At 43.4% G+C, this 19601-nt stretch overlaps 1 protein-coding gene across 4 annotated transcripts in view; it reads right to left on the bottom strand.

Moving 5' to 3' along the window:
* CLEC16A (C-type lectin domain containing 16A) overlaps window positions 1–19601 on the bottom strand; it is a 645672-nt gene that overhangs the window by 409743 nt on the left and 216328 nt on the right. For all 4 annotated transcript variants that reach the window (XM_085632123.1, XM_085632125.1, XM_085632126.1 and 1 more), the window contains exon 9: window positions 7013–7123. In XM_085632123.1, the coding sequence (XP_085488249.1) occupies window positions 7013–7123 (111 nt within the window). The remainder of the gene's footprint in view (window positions 1–7012; window positions 7124–19601) is intronic.

Here is a 19601-nt window from a genome sequence, read left to right as displayed (position 1 = left end):
CTCCAAGCTAAAAAAATGCTGGTCCAATCACTTATACTTTCCAGACTAGGCTATGGAAATGCCCTATACCTGGGTGCCCCCACTACAGTAGTCACTAAACTCCAGACTGTTCAAAACAGTGCAGCCAGACTATTGACTGGAGTTTCCAATAGACAATCGGCGAAACCGGCACCCCACTCCCTTCCCTTGCTCCAGGTGCAGGAACGAATTAGCTTCAAGGCTTTGTGCCTAGTGCATAAACCCATGCAAGGGAATTGGCCTCCTATTAACTCGGCCATGATCCGCCCCTACAAGGCTAATAGGAAACTTCGGTCAGACGAGTTGCATCTGGCTGAAGTCCCCAGGATTAAGAAGGCCAGAAGTGGTGGCCGGCTTTTCTCTTATAACGCTGCCAAACTCTGGAACTCCCTTCCACTGTGTCTTCGCAAGGTACCCAATCATCTTGTCTTTCGAAAGCAACTGAAGACACTTCTATTCCCCTAGTTCTTTCTGCCTCCCTCATGTCTGGCCTAGCGCTGGGATGCTCCCGGGTAGCCATGCGCTATATAAATGTCTTTCATTTCATGACGCTGCACATTCTCGCTGGTGGCAAACAGATCTAACCAGGAGCTATCCCACTGGTCAAATATTGCCCCTTCCCACTTGAGGATGAAGATGCCACATATGCTCCTTCAGCCAATGTCTGCCCAGCTCAACTGCTGAGGCATTCTGAGTCCCTGCCAGATGGTTGGCTTCTAGAAATATGTTCCTCTCGTCCAGCTACTTCCATAGCAAGTAGGGTCTCTACGAACCCAGGATCCAAAATAGCCCTGCCCACTGATGTACCATATGGAGATCGAGTTGTCTGTAAGGGTTTGCACTCGCCTTCCCCCTTGATGCATGGCAGGAAGAATTTCAGGGCCAGAAAGATCACCCGAATCTCCAAAAGAATGAAGTGCAGCTGGATGTCTGCCAGAGACCTTTTTTTCACCTCTTACAGGTGAGCCCCCTCCCACCCCAGCAGGAACACGTTTGTCGCAAGTATGACTTTTAGGTGGGCGAAGGGAGAGTGGCCTGCCACAGGTAAGGTTGTCATAGTTCTACCATCACAGAAGATCCTGAGCCATCTCCTGTGAGATATGGATGGTGTCGAAGAGGCAGCCTTAAGGCTGGGCCTATTGAAACTGGAGGTTCAACTGCAGGGTCTACATAGGTCATCGATTGTTCCAGATGAGGAGAATGCGCAAAGTTCAGGAGTTCAATAATCCTAACAGCCATCACAACAAAGGCCTAGGACTGAAACATCGAGATAATTTCCTGAATGTCACACACTTATTGTGGCACTGGAAAGACCTTTAACTCCACTGTGTCCAGGACAGCCTAATGAATGGAATCCTCTACATAGGGCACAGGTGGGACTTTGGTAAACCCCTAAGATGTCCAGAGGTCAGCCAAAGTTTGGAGTTGGTCTACGACAGATTGCGGCAAGCTCACCTTGTCCAGCCAATCGTCAAGCTGTGGAAACATGTATCCGAGCATAGGCAGTGACCACCTCCAACGCTTTTATTAAACCCAAGATGCTGGGGTAAAGTCCAGGTGGAGCTTGGCAAATTTGAAGTGTTCCGACTCTGCCATGAATCACAGATAAAACCTGGCAGACTACAAGACAAATATATGAAAATAAGTGTCCTGCAAGTACAAAGACACCATTCAGTCTCCTGTTTCCAGAGCAAAAAGAATCTGGGACAGGATGAGCATCCTGAATTTGTATTTTCACCAAACAGTATTCAATGGGCAGAAGCAGAGTATAGGCCTGAGGCCTCTATTATTCGTTGGTATGAGGAAGTGGCGTGAATAGCACCCATTTCCTCTCTTTGAAACTGGCACCCACTAGATGTCCCTCTGACATAGGGGGGAAAAGGGCAGGGGGCATATTAAAGGCAGTCCACAGCCCAATTTAAGGATTTGTAAGACCCATCTGTCTGATGCGATAGTTCTCCGAATAGGGAGAAAATGTCATATCCTCCCTTCTACTTGCAGAGGATTGCCCTTTGAGGACAATTTAAAATGGCTTAGCAGCCACTGCTACACTATGGGAGGAGGTAGAAGAAAGCTGTCGCTTTTGGTGCGAATGGCTTTGACTGCCTCTACAACCTGTGCCCCCAAAAAACTGGCACAGCGGCTGCTGCACCGGCTGGAAAAGCTTGTGTTCTCTGTAGGCTAGTCCTCTGGAATAACCTTTAAGTTTCCTATACTTTTTATGAAACTACTTGGCAGGAGACAAGAGTCCCAAGGATCGTGCCATGGTTTGAGACTGCCTTGGAGCGCAAGATCGGCTTTCCCCTTAAGCAATCTATAGTTGTCAAATGGTATGCCCACAAGGGACATCTCAACAACATAGAAGTCTGGTTAATTGTATCCAGGCATGCCTTCTAAGAACAATGCTGATGCCAACAGCCCCTCCTAGTCTGTGGTGTCCAAACCAGCACGCAAGACATACTTCACAATGTCCTGGCCATCCTAAATCATTTTAGCCAGCAAGGCCCAGAGGTCCTCTGGGAAGGCCAAAAAGATCTTGCTTGCTTGTCCCATACACTATGGGTGTACCTGCCCAGAAGACCCCCCCACCTTCAAGAATTTTAAGACCAAACTGGTCAAAGAGAACAATCTCTTTCCCTAAGGCATCATGGTTTGACTGCCTGTCTGTAAGACAGGTCAGAAAACATTAGGAGTGACTATCTAATCAACACCTGTACTACAAGGCTTTCTTGTGTATTGTGCCTTGTAAGAAAATTGGGGTCACTGAGGTTTGGTTTAGCTTATGTCACCGGGTAACATGTCATCTGACTGGAGGGCTTGAGCATGGCGTCAACCAAGTGGCCCTATGGGTGCCTGCAGGAGTCTTGCTGAATGGCAAGAACCTCTCAGAAGAAGCTGGACTTGGTGGAAGGATCTCAGTTATTAAGTTTGTTGTGGTTTCAACAACAGGAAACTGTAAATCATTAACTTCTGCTACCATTCGCTAAACTGCTGCAAAAGAGGCGCTTTCTTCTGTTGGTCTCAAACATGAAGTGTTTACCCATATAACGCCCTAGTGCCTGGGATATCCAAAGGGAAAGATGACCCCAATTTTTTATATTCAACTCAATGAGAGAATAAATTAACACTGAGTATATATTGCTTTTAATCGCAATCACTGAATATATCACACAATGCCAACACTTCTTTATTCATACGACTAAATTGGAATTCTATATACAGGTGACTGACCAAAACAAACATTCAAAACAATATTTGTATATTGCATATTAAAATTCCACAGTCGGGCGCATGATCTTGTGAGGGTGGGCTCACGTGAATAATCTCCACTATTCCAAAGAAAGGACCATCACTCTCAGGGTACTCGAAAGGTATTTTATTCAAGGAATCAATGAAAGTCACTGATTTCGCACTGATCTCACTCATTAATCTCACATTCACTCAATTATTATTCAAAATCAAGATATATTTTTAGCCCTGACTGTGCAAAGTTCAAAGTCTGCAAGAATAGCTCAAAGATTCTTATGTACCAGGGCAGAAATTCATCCCAAAAATCAGATTGCGAAAGAAATGTAACACGGACTATACCATCTATTGTCTTCTGTGTCCGTATAAAAAGAAGCATATTGGAAGCACGGTACAGCCGCCAAAAAAACGACACATGCATGCCATCACACTCAGGGACCCTCCTATCCTGTAGCGAGACATTTCAAAGACGGTCATAAGAGTGACAGGAACTTGTTTAAGGTTTTCTGTCTTGATTGCATACCACCAGCAGAAAGAATTGGAGACAGGGTCCTCAAATTGAGAAGACTTGAATCTCCTTACATCTTAGACCTCCAGACCAAGATACCCCTGGGGTTTAGCAGTGATAAGGAATTAGCTTCACATCTAGGAGACTAATGAATGTACATATATCCATAAGTTAAAATATGGGATAACCTGATGGCTCAATGCTCTTGCCCTAAGCATAGGACCTCAATTTATATGGCAGCATTGTCTATTTTTAAATGTGATTTCTATTTGATAGTATTGTGATTTAAATTGCATGTGATAAATCAATTGAATTTGGCCCTGTAACAGCTACTCTTCAGAGTATATACAACACTTATCACATGTATAAAAGCATGTGCATTTGGAGGGCATCTAGATTTCGCAAGAGTTGGCCTGGGAGAACATCTTGTGTACAGGCATTATGTTAACAAGCCGCCCATAGGGGGTATCCATCATCGATGATAGTAGCTGTATGTAGGAACTGTCAGACTGCCCCTAACATTTCATTCATACAGAGTGATTGGTCTACGTTACTGCACTATATGTACATTTGGGCTAACACATGGCGAGTACTCTTTTACAATATAATCACCCTGCCCTTTATTATAATTGAATATAATAATTTTTCTACGCATTCAGTATATTCAGGGGGAAGGCACTAATAAGGACCTTCACCACAATCTTTTTTACAGATGTCGAATACCATTATGAGTAAGATACACAATAGTCGCATCTAGGAAGAACATACTGACTGGAAAATTGGTTGCCAAAATCCTTGAAATTCAGGGTGTAAGAACAGTTTTGAATTACAGTGCATGAATAGCAGAAATTATATTTCCTTTGTGTCTGCAACATATTCAAAGGATTTGATTGCAAGCCCATTGAGGGCGCAACTTTAGCTTTGAATTAGAGCATATGAATTGCGGACTCAACGGCAGCTTTTAATTGGAACGTAGTGGTGATATTCAGTTATTTCATAATACATGGAAAAATGTATCCCATTACAAAACATTTTGGTTGTGTAAATAGTATAAATTATGAATTCATTGCAGTAAAGGTCTCAATACACTACGAGGTTTGAATAGTGTTAAGATGGCCCTTCGTAATTAAGATAAGACTCTATGTAAAAAGAAGTCCATCTTTGATGATTATTGTTGATTGCATTAGCCAATGAAATGATGCATACAGCTTGTATAATGAAGTGCCTCAGGCTGAACGACGCAACACTGGCAAAGGCGCACAGCCGAAAGGCATCTGATTTTCTGTTCTTGAATAAATTACCTGTCGAGAACCACGAGAGGGCCAGTCCTTTCGTTTCGGCCGATGTCCTTGTTCACGCATGGGGGTTAGTGATACAAAGTTTATATGCCAATAACCAATGGTGACGTTTGGTAACTAAATATACTGAAGAGACTCTTGTGTATAATGCTATCAACACACGGAAACATTTGTCAGCCATCTTACAGTGCAAACGTAAACGGAGAAATTAATACCTTTACTATACACCTTAAATTAGATGCATGCAGCAAAACTAGAATAATGCCCATCAAATCATAATTTACACAATATATAAAGTAGTTCAGAGGGCATAGTGTCCATACAAGTTCATGAAACGGTATTTCTGTGCAAAAGGATCAGGGCCTGAGCAGGTATCAATAGTGGTTGTAAAATGTAACCACATTTGATACCTGCTCATGTGCTGCCCCCACCCTCATCCACAAATAAGACGGCCAAGTTGACTTGTGATGTGCATTTGGGCCATAGGAATACAACGTTGCTGTTTTGTACATTTGCTTTTTCTATATATGGTTTTTGTACAATTGAGCGAGTAGTACATATGATATCATTGTCCTTCTGGAAAGAAATAATGTTTCATGAGCATGCATGGACACTATGTCCTCTGAACTTAGAGTTGTGACTGGAGCCCAAGCACCAAAGGGAGACATTGTGTAAGTCTGTGGCCAACATTTGCTTCCTGAAGTCACAGCAAAACTTGAATCTTGTCATTTTTGGAGTAGACGTAGTCACTTTCTCAACCTACTTTTTTTTATGTCATCAGAAAACCAACAAAGAGGAGACTCGAGTTACGGATCAGCATCGAAGAGAGTGGAAAGAAAGAAACTGATGACAGCATGCAAGGGTGGCTCTTGTAAGCAACTCTGCTACAACATTTCCAGAACCGACCAGTGCCCCAGCAGAGCCACCTGGCTACACTTATCTGGCATGGGAGAGTTGCTGAGATAATACACCTTATTCAGTCTGGCACCCTAGGGATGTTCTTAAGGTGAAGAATTTGCAGTTGGACGTATTCATCAGAAAAACACATTTTAGTATATATTGCATAACAAAACCCAAGCAATTTGCATCTAAAATCTTTGCACTAGCAAACATTCTCCAATACGTTTTTAAGAAGCTAACAAACAGATTTACTCTTCCCAAGATGCATTTTTTTTTGCTTTTCTCTTTATTCACAGAACAGTGGGAACAGCATTTCAGCAGGATACGCTGTACGTAGAAAATAGTTTTGCGATACATAGCTAAACAATAAAGTATTTGGTGGATAAAAAAAAAAAGATGGAGTTACTGGGTTGGTAAAGTTAGTGGCAATGCAAGACACTGCATAAATAACAAGACAGTAAATATATTACTGTATCTAGCAGCATGTATCTTACATGGAGGGACATGATGTTTACAGAGTCTGGGCTACAGGGACAAACGTGAATTGTGACTAAGGATGTGTCCGGTGTCCCTTCTTGTTTGAAAATACATTTTTATATCAATTTGAAATAGGGAGAGACGGGGGGAGATTAAATGTAGCTGTAGAGTAAATTACAGTGATGGGTACAAGCAAGGAACATTGAGGTCCACAAAGTGGGGTTTGGGTAGTCCAGTTTGCGGAAGACTAGTGCAGAAATCAATGTTTTACCAGAATGGAAAGGGAAGTCAGGACAGATTTAGCAATGTTCCGCAGTAGACAAATAGCAGCGACAGCTGTGGTTGTTATGAAGGACGCAAGGTGCATGAGAGGGATATAGAGAACATTAAACCTTCTAGACGATGGAGACAGTGAAAATGCAGGGGGGACAGTCAATGAAGTGTGTGAGAGATGTGTGCGCACTTTTTGGAAGGAATGGAGTTAACTGTAGCTCGCCAAACAACAACAACTGCAACTGCAACAGACTATTTTGGTAACAATTTATGGAGCAAGGATGTTACTTACAGCATTTTTAGCGTCTTGTTCCGTTTTGGAAGCAATAACTGAAAGATCCCCGTTTAGAATAACAGCAGCGAGAGAGTTCACAAGAGGTGCATAGTGGATGATTAAGAACACCTAGCAGAAATAAAATATTGAATTTATCATTTTCTGTATTGATGACTAAGAACCATCACAACCTTAACATAAACAAAACATACATTGTAAAACGACAATGCAAATATATAAGCGATGGGGGTGCATTTGTTTTCCAAATAATTACTCTTTTCCAAGTCCAAGATAAAAGAAGGAAGAAATTGGTCAGACAGTGGAAGAAAGTACTTGATAACTGCAATATCAATCATATTGACAGCCAATGATTCTGTGTTTATCGGAAGAATCAGTATCTCACACAGACTAGAGATGTTCAGCTTTACAGTTAAAGAAACGAAAAGATATGCAATGAATTTTAAGTCAAAATCAGAATTCAGTCAAATCTAAAGTACTGCGCAACGCCCCCTAGCTCCAAAAAGTGAGCTGTGCTGAGAGTGTCTTGTCTTTGTCGGTCAGATGCCTTCTGACAGTGGTGAGTTTTTGGATACCGAGGCGGTAGCCTCATTACTCCACATTCTTTTTGAGTTTTTAGTCGCTGTTTAGGTTTTCTTATTGATGTGTGACGCTTTGTCACAGTTGAGGTTGGATCACAAGGTCAGCGCTGTGATGGGCCTCGGGTAGCGGTCAATTGGGTTTGCAGAAATTTCAGCAAGTTTTATCGCAGAGTCTTGTTTTCATCTGTCAAATGTCTTCTGACGGTGATGAGCTTTTGATGCCTGCCGAGGCTGTAGCCTTCAGATAGTGAGCGGTGCCCTTATAAACCCCCCCTCCCGCTGTCCCTTCTGGTTGGCGGCAGTGGTCCCCCCACATTGAGGGGGATCAAAACCTCACCTCGCCTCCCCATTGGCCAGGTATTTTTGCGCCACTTTTGGCACGCATTTTGTTTGGGGGTGGGGCGAGCCCTCCGTTTGTCCTTGGGCACGCTGCAGCGGCCCAAACTGTTTTTTACGGGTTCCCGGGAGTCGCTATGGCGCCGGCCCGTGAGGCCCCCTTAAGGGGAAGCCTCTGAGAAAACAGATTTATATTTCAACTTCATTGCGAGCACTGCCTCGCTTCCACTGAGGGCTGGAATCTTTTTACATTTGCAAAACAACTCACAAAGCACTGAAATAAACGGACAAACATACTTAGCTAAAAATAGCCACTCTTCTACCGCAAAATCACGTCCAAAAAAGAAAGTGAAGGAGGATGCAGATCACAAAATGAGGGCGGCTTTGACATGGATAAGTAATTAAGGGCGGCCGTCGCAGCACAAACAAAGAGGGTGAAAGACATGCTTTCACAACCTTCGTGGTGGTTACCCTTACAAGGAAACTACCCAAGCGCCTTGTCTCTTCCATCTATACAGCCTGGGCTTAACTAATCAATCACTTTCGTTCACTTTCACCGTGCAAGATGCCACCCAAGTCGTGGTGATGATAGGGGCAGACATAGGCGTCACTAGAGACAATTTCAAAGAATACCTCCAGACTGCGCATGGGCTGCCTACAACAGAGACGATGCAAGGGCCAAAATGATACAACAGATCAGTTCTCCGAATTGGTTCTGCACTTGCTTTCAAACCTTATCTAGTGGCTGGGGATCAAACATGTATATCTACCACCTGCAGTCACAGTCAGTCACCCACACGCAACCAATCCATTTCTGTCGGCACAGGTGAAGTATTCTGGGAATGTGCAGATTGCATTCATCAAGTGTTCACTGCCGTGGCATCACAGTCGTGCTACCAAGCATCACACACTTGTAGAATAGGCGGTGCAGCTGAAGGCCACTCTTTGCGTCTCCCAGGCAGAAGATGAACGTTCTGAAGGGTGCTGACCTTTTTGCGTCCAGCCGGGACATGCAAGGCGCAATAGAAATAAAAGTGTCTCCAGGATCAGTTGTGTAAGGCCTGCGGAAATGTCCGCAACAACCAACAAATTGCTTGAAGTAATCTCAGCCATTAGTGACTGCTCGAGCCGCCTTTCAGCCCATTGTTTTTTTCGCCCACTTTGATACTGTAAACCGAACCTCGCTAAATGCAAATTCATCTCGGTCCTGCTCAAATATGAACTGTCCAGCCCGAAGTGCCAGGACTGGATGTCTCACTCGTCAAGGAGGCACAGTTTGACTTCTGCAGCAGAGAGATCACAGGGCCCACATTTTTGCCTGCTCTTCACACTGCGGTAATGCCCCGAAGTGCTGCTCCAGGGCGTGCTGGACGCGAAGCATATTTAGACTTTACCCAGCCCTCTATGCAGTGGCGGCTGCTGCGGAACAGGGGTGACGGGGGGAGGAGGGGATAAAAAAATCAAAAATAAAAATAAAGGTCAGTTACCTGTTCATCCCGCACGCTTCTCATTGTCCTATTCTCTTCCTCGCTCCCGGAAGCAGAGGGCACTCAGGCTCCCCTAAGCCAATCACAACTCTGCTGTGATGATGACAGCAGCCTCGTGATTAGTTTTGCGGAGCCTGGGTGCCTCCTGCTTCCGGGAGCAAGGAAGAGCAGAGGATAATGAGAAACGTGCACCACTCAGATGGGGACTGCGAGCCTGTGCATGATCTCCACTCAGGCTGTGCATTACAGACCGATGAAGAACATTCTAAGTGCGCATGACTGTTTGGTCAGCCCAAGACGGCTGGCCAAACCATCATGCGCACCGAAGGTGCATATACCACTCCTCCTCCTGTACTGTGACAGAAGCTCAGCCCCACCTTGCCCAACCTGGCTCCGTATAGAAAAATAAAATGATAATAACATTCTGTTATTATCATCTTATTTTTCGGTTGTTGCACTGCTCAGAAGCGACGGGGCGACGCTCTTCCGTCTTAGCAGAGGAGCCACCACTGCCTCTATGTAATGTCTCACAATCAAAGCTTGCTGACCACAGGGCATAGCCAATTCACACTTAGTGCCAATTCCCTTCCGTGCGCTAAATATTAAAAATGTCACCCACAGCTACACACCATTTGCACACTGCAAAGCACCATAAATCAGTTTTGCGGTCTCTTTGATCATAAACACAATGTTTTGCCTATCACAAATAATCAGAAATGCATTCAAACATCATAGCTCAAAAGTGCACAAAGGCGGCAGTGGGGGGTTAGTCTTTAGTACAACCTTGGTGTAGACCTATCCTTCGGTTTGTAGTCTGTTTGGCCAACCTCCTTTAAAGTGTTTTGAATGTGAAACCGAACTTTGAGCAAACTTTCACAGCTTATATTTAAGACCCTGCCCGTGATCCCTTCTTAAAACCAAAGCCAAACCAATTAGCAAAAATCAAGATCAACTTTATGCCCATGTGTACTTTCGTTGAAAGCATCCTCATTATTAGCAAAATGGGGGCAAAGTTGTAACCAAATGAAGCAGTCAGCTCTAATATTCTGCCAACAGTAATTGGTACCAAGCCATATTTAACCTGGCTTGCTTAATATAGAGCTTTCTAGTTCTAATTTAATATCTTCAATGCATTTACAAGATTTGTGTTTTTTAGGTCTGGAATTAGCAAAGACCTTTTGATTTTACAAAATATATATGTATAATATGCTTACAGTAAGGGGCTTTAAGTCAGCTCTCTTCATCCATTGGTCTGTTGTTCAGTCATTCACATTTGGCTTCTGCCCACTACAGCATACTGGGTGTGAGTGTTTGATTGGTTCTGATGCTCCGTCCATCACCACCCTCTTTTGTACCGCTTTGTTCGCCATAAGTTGGCAGGGTATGCTCAGACGTGAGTCCCTTGCTCACTTTGCCACTGGATTCAAGCAAGCCTGGCTGAAGACTGCTGAAATGCCAGAAACCGGTCCTAGGAAGCTTGTTTCCGGTCCAGGGAAGGCATGGCTTGGCAGTTTGGGCTGAACTGTTCCCATGAGGCACAGGGTCAGATTGATTTGCATATGGCCATGTCTGAACTGGGGTGGCAGAGTGGGCTAAAGAACGGTGATGGATCAAATCCAGATCTGTTGACTGGGTGTGAGTGTTTGATTGGTTCTGATGCTCCGTCCATCACCACCCTCTTTTGTACCACTACAGCATACAGCATTGGGCAATAGGTCATCCTACATCAGCCATGGCTAACTTCACATTGAGTAACTGCATTTTGCTCTTTCACAGAAAGCACATCCACATGCAATGTAGTTCCTTTCAGTGCCAGTGATTTTATTTTTACCCAATTATTACTTTAGTGTTACCTTTGTGTTTAGAGCCTGATGTGATAGCAGATGCTGTCTACCAGCTCTTCACAGCATGGGACAAATTCCTGCTTTATCAGTTCCTGTGCTTTTTTAGGTCTCGCAGAGTCAGCGCGCTTGCGCTGCTTGGAGAGACTTTAGTAGGTGAGTTTTCAAAGTGCTGCTGGCTGGCCTAGCGCTTGCGTTCACGCGAGCGTGCACGCGCGCAGCCGGCAGCTTTCCAATGTGTACAGCCGCGATCCCTTTCACTTGCGAGCGCAGCCTACTTTCACTTTTCGCGCGCACCACTCGCGTTTCTTGTACGTCTTCCCCTCATGTTTTCCAGACCGCCATTTATTCTTTATAATTCCATGTCCCACCACTGTGTCCGCCCCCTCCCTCTCACTTTGGCCTCCCTGCTTCATCGCACCACTCGCGTTTCTTGTTCGTCTTCTCCTTATGTTTTCCAGACCACCATTTATTCTTTATAATTCCACGTCCCACCACTGTGTCCGCTCCCTCCCTCTCACTTTGGCCACCCTGCTTCATTTTTTTCCTAATTATAAATCCCCTTTCTTGAATAATTTAAGCTGACTCTCCCCCTCAGACTGGGAGAGCTATTAAGAAAGTAATATTTCCAGATGTTTGTTTTTCAATATTGCCCAGAGGCTACATGACATAACTGGAAATATGTTAACCCTTTGTAGCCACAGCGAGAGGAAATCTGCCTGGGAGGAGTTGGGAAGCTCGCTAGTGACGAGTCACAGCACATAGGCCCTGGAATTCCCATAACCCTTATTGTGCAATTTAACAGTGGTGCAAAACACACAAAGCATGGACCTCAAACTCAGCTGTGAAGAACTGATGGATCAGGCATGGACTTCACCCACCCTCATGAGTCTAATCTAGCATCTGCACTGGGTTCTAATAGGTTGCATCTCAGCATCAGGGTGCACAGAGTCTAGGATGCAGGTTGCCTAGCTGATGATGCCTGTCTAAAGAATAAGAATGTACACATCTAAGTGTACGTAGCCATAGCATGGTTCCCAGTAGCCTTTTCAATAGTGGTAGGTATCAGCGTGAAATTCTAAGATGTTTTTTCTGTTTAGCTGCCCTGAAGGTCACTTGGCAGAAAAGGTACCTTGCAGGAATCTCCGGGCCCTTTGGGCAATAGGATATTCCCAGGACTCCTTCAGGCACTGGTTTCAAGGAACCTTATGAATCCTTAGGATTACCCTGTCCTCGTTATGCAAGTACACCCCCCCACCCCCTCAGGTAGAATAAGAATCCAGTAGATTACTTTGCTAAAACTGTGCATTCCCACTGTATCAGCAAGAGAATAATGAAAAATTGTGTTTTCATGCACACCCCAGGAAAGGTAATCTTAAGGATTCCCCATGATGCTTGGGTTGGTGGAGTCGCAATAGCAATTTCTATTCTCCTCCTACCCCCCACACCCCCCCATACCAGGTTTCAAGGAATCCATGGAAATTACCTACTGGTGCAGCAGCCATGTGCAGCAGACTTGGGAAATTATGGGGGATACCTGACCTTGGTGACGGCCAAATTGGGAACTTCCACCAGCTCTGGGATGACAGACCCTCGCACTATTTTCCCAATAGGCCATGTAAACATTTTGTGGAGAATACTGCTATGTGATTCTTACTTATTGGGCTTTGTGGGCAGATGGCAGGAGTGAAAGTGGTGCCAAGAATGCAGCTGTCTGACTGCCCCCACCCTCGCCTCTGCTTTGTAACTGGTGAGTAGTTAGCTAATTTTTAGTATAACAGACAGGTACGCAAATGCCTGGATAGATTGAAGTACCCCAAACTGTTGTTTAGTCTTCAGAATACTACTCTTCCTCCCTTTGATTTCCCCAATCTTCTACCTTCCCAACTTCATAAGTACCCCTTCCCCTGCTCACAACATCATCTCTTGTGGGTTCAAATTTACTAAACTTCATGCAGTGCAGAACGGAGGTGAAATCTGTAGCAAATAGGGAAAATTCCTGCTGGACCAAGAGGTGGTATTCAACCCTAGAGGGACAGCGGCTACACCCTGTGGACAGAAACAAAAGGGCTACCTAGACAGGAGGTGCGAAATGCAAGCAAGCCAAACACTGGTGTGGTGTGCATTCAAAAACTCAAATGAGGTGAAGGGGGCATGGCCAGAACCATGGCTAAAAATGCAAACTTGACGAGCGGTCCCCAACATTGTTGTCACCAAGATTCACACGAGCAGTCCTTTCAGGCATACGGGGAGAAGCGGAGGACAGAGTGGTACCAACAGAGCAGCAAAGGCAAACAGTATTCAGAGAGCAAACATACAAGGTCACAGCCACGACCTGCTAGAAGTTTGAGTAAGGAGAGCGCGAATGCAGGTTGGCCTGCAAATTTAATCACAAATGCAGCAATTGAAGGGGGTGCCAACCTGCCAGCGAGTGCAGAAAGGGGAGAGGGACCAATGAGAAGAAGGCACCCCTCAAAAAGTGACAGGGCCACTTTAGAGAGAGCAAGGGGATCAGGGGGTTGGCACCCACCCAAATTCAATTACCAAACCTACCCCAGCTACTCAACCATTACCATAACAAGCATTGGCATAGCCAATAGGTCTCGCTTTTGGGACCTTATAAGTATTTAGTTATGCAGCACAATATCCTTGGTGCAACAACATCAACTGTTGCATAGCTAAACACTTATAAGGTCCCAAAGGCGAGACCTATTGGCTATGCCAATGCTTGTTTATCTGATTGCTGATATTTCAGAGTGTACCAGATTATGTCCATTTGATCCATTCTTTATAAAGTAATCCTATTTTAAGAGTGCAGGCAACAGAATGCATTTATAACTGCACTCCTGTATGTATTTTAATTGGGAACTACAGCTATTCTTGTAAACCAATTTAGTCCGTACGTTCTGCTAGGTTTCCTTCAGTGCACTTGTATGTTCTGCTTATATATTTAACTATTCTATTTCTAACTGAATCTGTGCTGTGACTTTTATCCATCTATCATTGCAACCCAATCTATCTACCTCTATGTGTGTGTATTAACAAGTCTACTAGTTTGTCTGTGTATTTATCTACCTATGTGTTTACCTGTCTGACAGCCTATCAACCTGTCAGTCCCTCTGCCTCTATGTATCTATATTTGAAAGTCTATCTAGCCATCTGTCGTTGCAAGTCTAACTAGCCATGTATCGTTGCAAGTCTATCTATCTATCTATCCATCCATTTGTGAGCCTACCTGTTTTGAAAGACTCTATTTATCGATCTTTACAACCTTTTCTATAAATTTGTAATAAATATTTACAAAAACATTACAAAAAGGCATTAGCAAAGGCAAAAGGCTGCTTGCCAACACCACACTGATGGCTTTTTTAAGTCGGGAATATGGTTTGACCTTTTGGTTTTACTAAAATGATATGTATAACAGTTACTTATAGCAGTTTTGCACTAGACTTCATCCATAAAACTGTAGTTGTGTAATTAACATTTTTCTTCCACGCAGAGCCTACTTCAGTCATTGTTTGACTTCACTGTGTGTTACAACATGCTTCCCTTTCACAAGGAACACATCCACACAAAGTAGTTCCCTTTAGTGCCAGACACTACTGAGGTAGTGTGTGCCTTTTAGGATCAAAAAGAAACACGAAAGAACATAAGAATTGCCAAATTTAAAAAGGCTGGGGTCCAATGCCAGACCACTTGGCTTTGTCAATGATTGTTTAGGTCTGACATTAGCCAAGATATTTTGATTTTACATATATTTTACATATAATATACCTAAAGGGGCTTTCAGCCAGCTCTCTTTATACATTGGTCTTTTGTTGTGTCACTCATTTTGCTTAAGCCCACAACAGCAAACAGCAAGGGGCAGTGAGTGAGCCTACTTCAACTTCACTTTAAGTGACAGCATTGTGCCCTTTCACAAGGAACACATCCACACAAAAGGTAGTTCCATTCAGTGACAGTGTTTTTTGTGTACTTTATTACTTTAGTGTTGCCTTTGTGTTTAGAGCCTGATGTGATAGGAGGTGATTTCTACCAGTCTTCACAGCACAGAACACATTCCAGCTTTATCTGTTCCTGCCTCCTGCTAATGAGGTTGTAAATTCCTTTTGGAGCTGACTTTTTATCTGATTGCTGCTTCAGAATATACCAGATTGTGTCATTTTGAATATAATCTTTATAAAGTAATTCTCTTTTTAGAATGCAGGCAATGGAATGCATTTATATCTACACTCCTGTGCATATTTTGAGGACGAACATAGATATTTGCCAATTATATTACTAATTAAATATGTACTGTGCAGTCTATCTGTCTATGCAGCCATATCTATTTGTCTATCTACTTCTCAGTGATCTATCCACCTGTCGGTGAGTGTATCTAGCTACCAGTCTGTTTATCAACCTGTCTACCTATTTTCTCTCTACCTGCCTGTCCCTCTAAATCTCTCTGCTTCTATCTATTTTTGCAACTTTTGTCTTTACAACTTCTATTTATCCTTGCAAGACTATCATTCTATCTGTTTCTGTAAGTCTGTACACCTGTCAATAAATGGCTCTATCTTTCTACCTTTGCAAGTATGTCATTCTATCTATTTATCTTTCCAAGTCTGTCTGTCTATCTATTTGCAAGGTTCTTTATCTATCTATACAACACTCTGTCTTTGTGAGCCTCTCTATCTGTTTTGCAAGCATTTCTATTTATCTATCTTTTCCAACTTCATTATCTATTCCTAATAAAGATTTACAAACACATTACAAAATAGCATAAATGAAGGAAAGAAGCTGGCAGTCAACACCAGATCGGCTGGCGTTTTTATGTCGGTGTTAGTTTATCCTTTTAATTTTACTAAAATTAGGTGTATTACATAGTTACATATAGGGGTTTTCACTCCCACTTCACCCATAAGTCTGTTGTTGTGGCATTCACATTCTTCTTCTATCCCCAAACAACTTCAGCAATTGTCTGATATGACAGAGTTACAATATGCTTTCCTTTCACAAAGTAGATCTCTTTAGTGCCAAGGACTACTATGGCAATGTGTAACGTATTGGACTAAAAAATTTTTTTTTCCTTTACTCAGTGTTTTTTTTTAGATGGATGAGGGGCCGACAGCTTACCCAAAAAATGACACTTTGCATAAACCCATGACAACAAAACAAGAATTGCCAAAGTTAAAAGGCTAGCTGTAAATACCAGGCCTCTTGGCTTTGCCAATGCATATTTTTTGTCTACACTGATGGGAGGAAGACTAATGCGATCAAAAGCAAAAGGTGTTTAACTCATTTAGCCCTCTGAATGTTCCAGAAAAAGTTGGTGTTGCAGTTTGCTAAATATGTATACTGCTTCAGTAATACTTGAATTAGTCATGGTGGCATACATGCTCGCTCTTTCATAGGAAAGCACTACGCACCAAGGTTTTAAGTGGTTTGTGGGAAAGGTGATAGTGTAACCATGTATTATCTGGGACAAAGTACCCCCTGGCGTACAGGATAAGGATTAGGGGTGGGCGGAATTTGCAAAATTCACTTTCGCAAATTATCGCGAACGTGTCAAAAATCTCCGCAAACACGCAGAAATATCGCGAAAATGTGGACGTTTTTTTCCAGCCTGTTCGCGGTATTTCTGCGTGGTTGCGGCTCGCCAACTTACCCATTCGGTTGCTCGCGGGCGCGGCCATCTTGTTTTCACTTGTCTCGCGGTGCATGATCGCGAGACGAAAGATGTGATCGCGCGACGCAGGACGTTACTGCGGGCGAGAACTGTCGCGAGACAGCGCAAATGGCTACTAACAATCCAACATCTCGTGGAGAACGCAACCAGATCGGGAAAACTTGTCGGCGAACGCGGGGATTCAGGTAAGGCGATCGCGTGCACGCGAGAATGTATTATTTTACAGCGCGAGCAAGAAACAAATTATCGCTAAGCTGCGGAATGCGGAAATTTTGACATTTTCGCGCTTTCTGCGGAACGCGAAAATGCCAAATTATCGCAATTTCCGCGAACGGAACGGAATTTTGGCCCAGGCCTAATAAGGATACTACAAGTCACATTGGAGTCCCATAACCTTGGAAAGGAAATTCTATATGGTTATGGAACTCTTCTGTGACTTGCAATATCCTTTTAATGCCCAGCAGGGGGTAATGTATCCCTTATATAATATCATAAAAACGAGTTGAACAGACACTGCTTTACAGAGAGCTCTGCCGCCATCTAGGGTCTGGTTCACGCTCCATGTAAGAAACCTCACAAGTAAACAATCAAACTTCGAACTGAACAGCGTCACCCAACAAAAAACACAAACGTGCTAAGCAAGCGTTTTCGGAGAGGTGAATGCAAAATAATAACATTTCAAGTATTTAGTCACAAAACTACAGTAAAATGACTTACAGAAAAGTCTTTTTTATTTGAATTGTAAGCCAGACTTAGTACACTTCAAATAAAGCTAACACTAAACATATAACTAATATAAATAGCGGGACAATAGGACATGGCACAGTTAAGTATGTTACTAACTGGGTTCAATGAAATTCAAGCTTATTGACGCTGCGAAATACAGTTTTAAATGTCGAGCGATCTCCTTTTCTGTTACCAGCAGGAAATCTGGTTCCTTTACCCAGACCGACCTCTAGCGTTTATCTATAGAAGTGCTACAGTTATTCAAAATTGAAGGGTATAAACATACAAAATTGCACGTTCATTTAAATGCTAAACACACAGATGTCGCGCGTTTCTTTAAATACACATTTGTGGTTCAATATCAAGCGCTAAAAGCCTGCAATGATAAACACGGGATTTAACAATTACTGCAGTACACTTAACAGGAAAGTAAAACTCAGCTCAAAATAGATTTTACCTTTGCTAACCTGTTTACAAAATCAATAAATCTTACCAAAAAAGCAATATTGTATTTGGGCCATAATACAGTAAAGGAGAGGAGTTTTCCATTTCGTGTCCCACGCAAAAGGCAAGGAGAACGCCACTGTTTATCAGTTGTTCAAAACACATTACACACAAACTAGCCTTCATTTTTCCACATTTGTACATGGGCACTGCATAGCAAAATACATCATCGGAGCGCAGCAAACGTCTGCATGCGTCCCAAAGGACTAAAGCACACATGATCTGGTGCTAATCATCAGTATCATCTTTACGCATGGCTCCAACGTGATCAGAGCATCCCTTAGCCAAGAGAACGCAAAATAAATAAAAACAAAACATGGCCGGGATGAGTCAAGGTGCACATTGCACACCAATTTCAGGATATGTATCACTGAAAAAAACAAAGGTTACAGGAAAGTTATGGTCCGGCTCAGACTTCACTCAAACAAAACCATGGACATTTAGCAGTTCTAGTTACCTGAGCTTACTATAACTTATGCCCCTCCCCATGCACTGCTTATGCCCTATACAAGTGGGTGTGTAGTGACTGTATGGGTGAGTGGCTGGGTGTAAGTAGCTGTATGGGTAAATGAGTGGCTGGGTGTGTAAGTGGCTCTATGGGTAAGTGAGTGGCTGTTTGAGTGGATGTTTGGTTAAGTGAGTTAGTGTGTGAGTGGCTGTATTGAGAGTATCTGTGCGAATTGCTGTATGGGTGAGTGAGCAGATGTGCGAGTGACTGTATGGATGTGAGAATGGATATGTAAGTGGGTAAGTGAGTGTGCGAGTGCTTGTATGGGTGAGTGAGTGGCTGTGTTGAGAGGCTACATGGGTGAGTGACTGGTTGTATGAGTGGCTGTATGGGTGAGTGAGTGGCTGTATGGGTGAGTGAGTGGCTCTATGAAGGAGTGAGTGGGTGGGTGTGTGTGAGCACTGGTATGGGACTGTGAATGGGTATGTTAGTGGTTGTGTGGATGATGTCATCAGTGATTTTATTTGAGATGCCATTGACCATGTCATGAGTGATGGAATATGTGAGGTCATAAGCAGTGCATTGTGGGGCGTAAGTTGCAGTTGGCTCAAATAACAATAACTGCTGAATTTCCATGGTTTTGTACAAGTGAAATCTGAGCCCAACTTTAATGTCCATGTAATCTATTTTTTTTTTCCAGTACATTTCTTAAATTTTTTAAATTCTATTTGCAGAGTGGTGGAGAAAGTGGGTGGGGCCTCTGACCAGCTCTCAGCAGTGCCACCAGGACCAGGAGGCGTGTTTGCAGAGTGGTGGAAAATGATGGTGTGGCCACCGAAGACCTCTCAGCAATCCTACTGAGTGAGACTTACTGGAGGTAACAGGAGGGCTTGTTGGCCCCCAAGAACTCTCAGTATCCAAGGGGACTTCATCCCCGAACCAGTAGTGTGCCAGAAGGCGCGTTTGTAGAATGGTGGAGAAAGTGGGCGGGCCTC

This window comes from Triturus cristatus, chromosome 10 (genome assembly GCF_964204655.1).
Source record: "Triturus cristatus chromosome 10, aTriCri1.1, whole genome shotgun sequence".
In the NCBI taxonomy this organism is placed as follows: domain Eukaryota; kingdom Metazoa; phylum Chordata; class Amphibia; order Caudata; family Salamandridae; genus Triturus; species Triturus cristatus.
The sequence above is the reverse complement of the archived record's forward strand: the minus strand, read 5'-3'. Positions and strand labels throughout refer to the sequence as shown.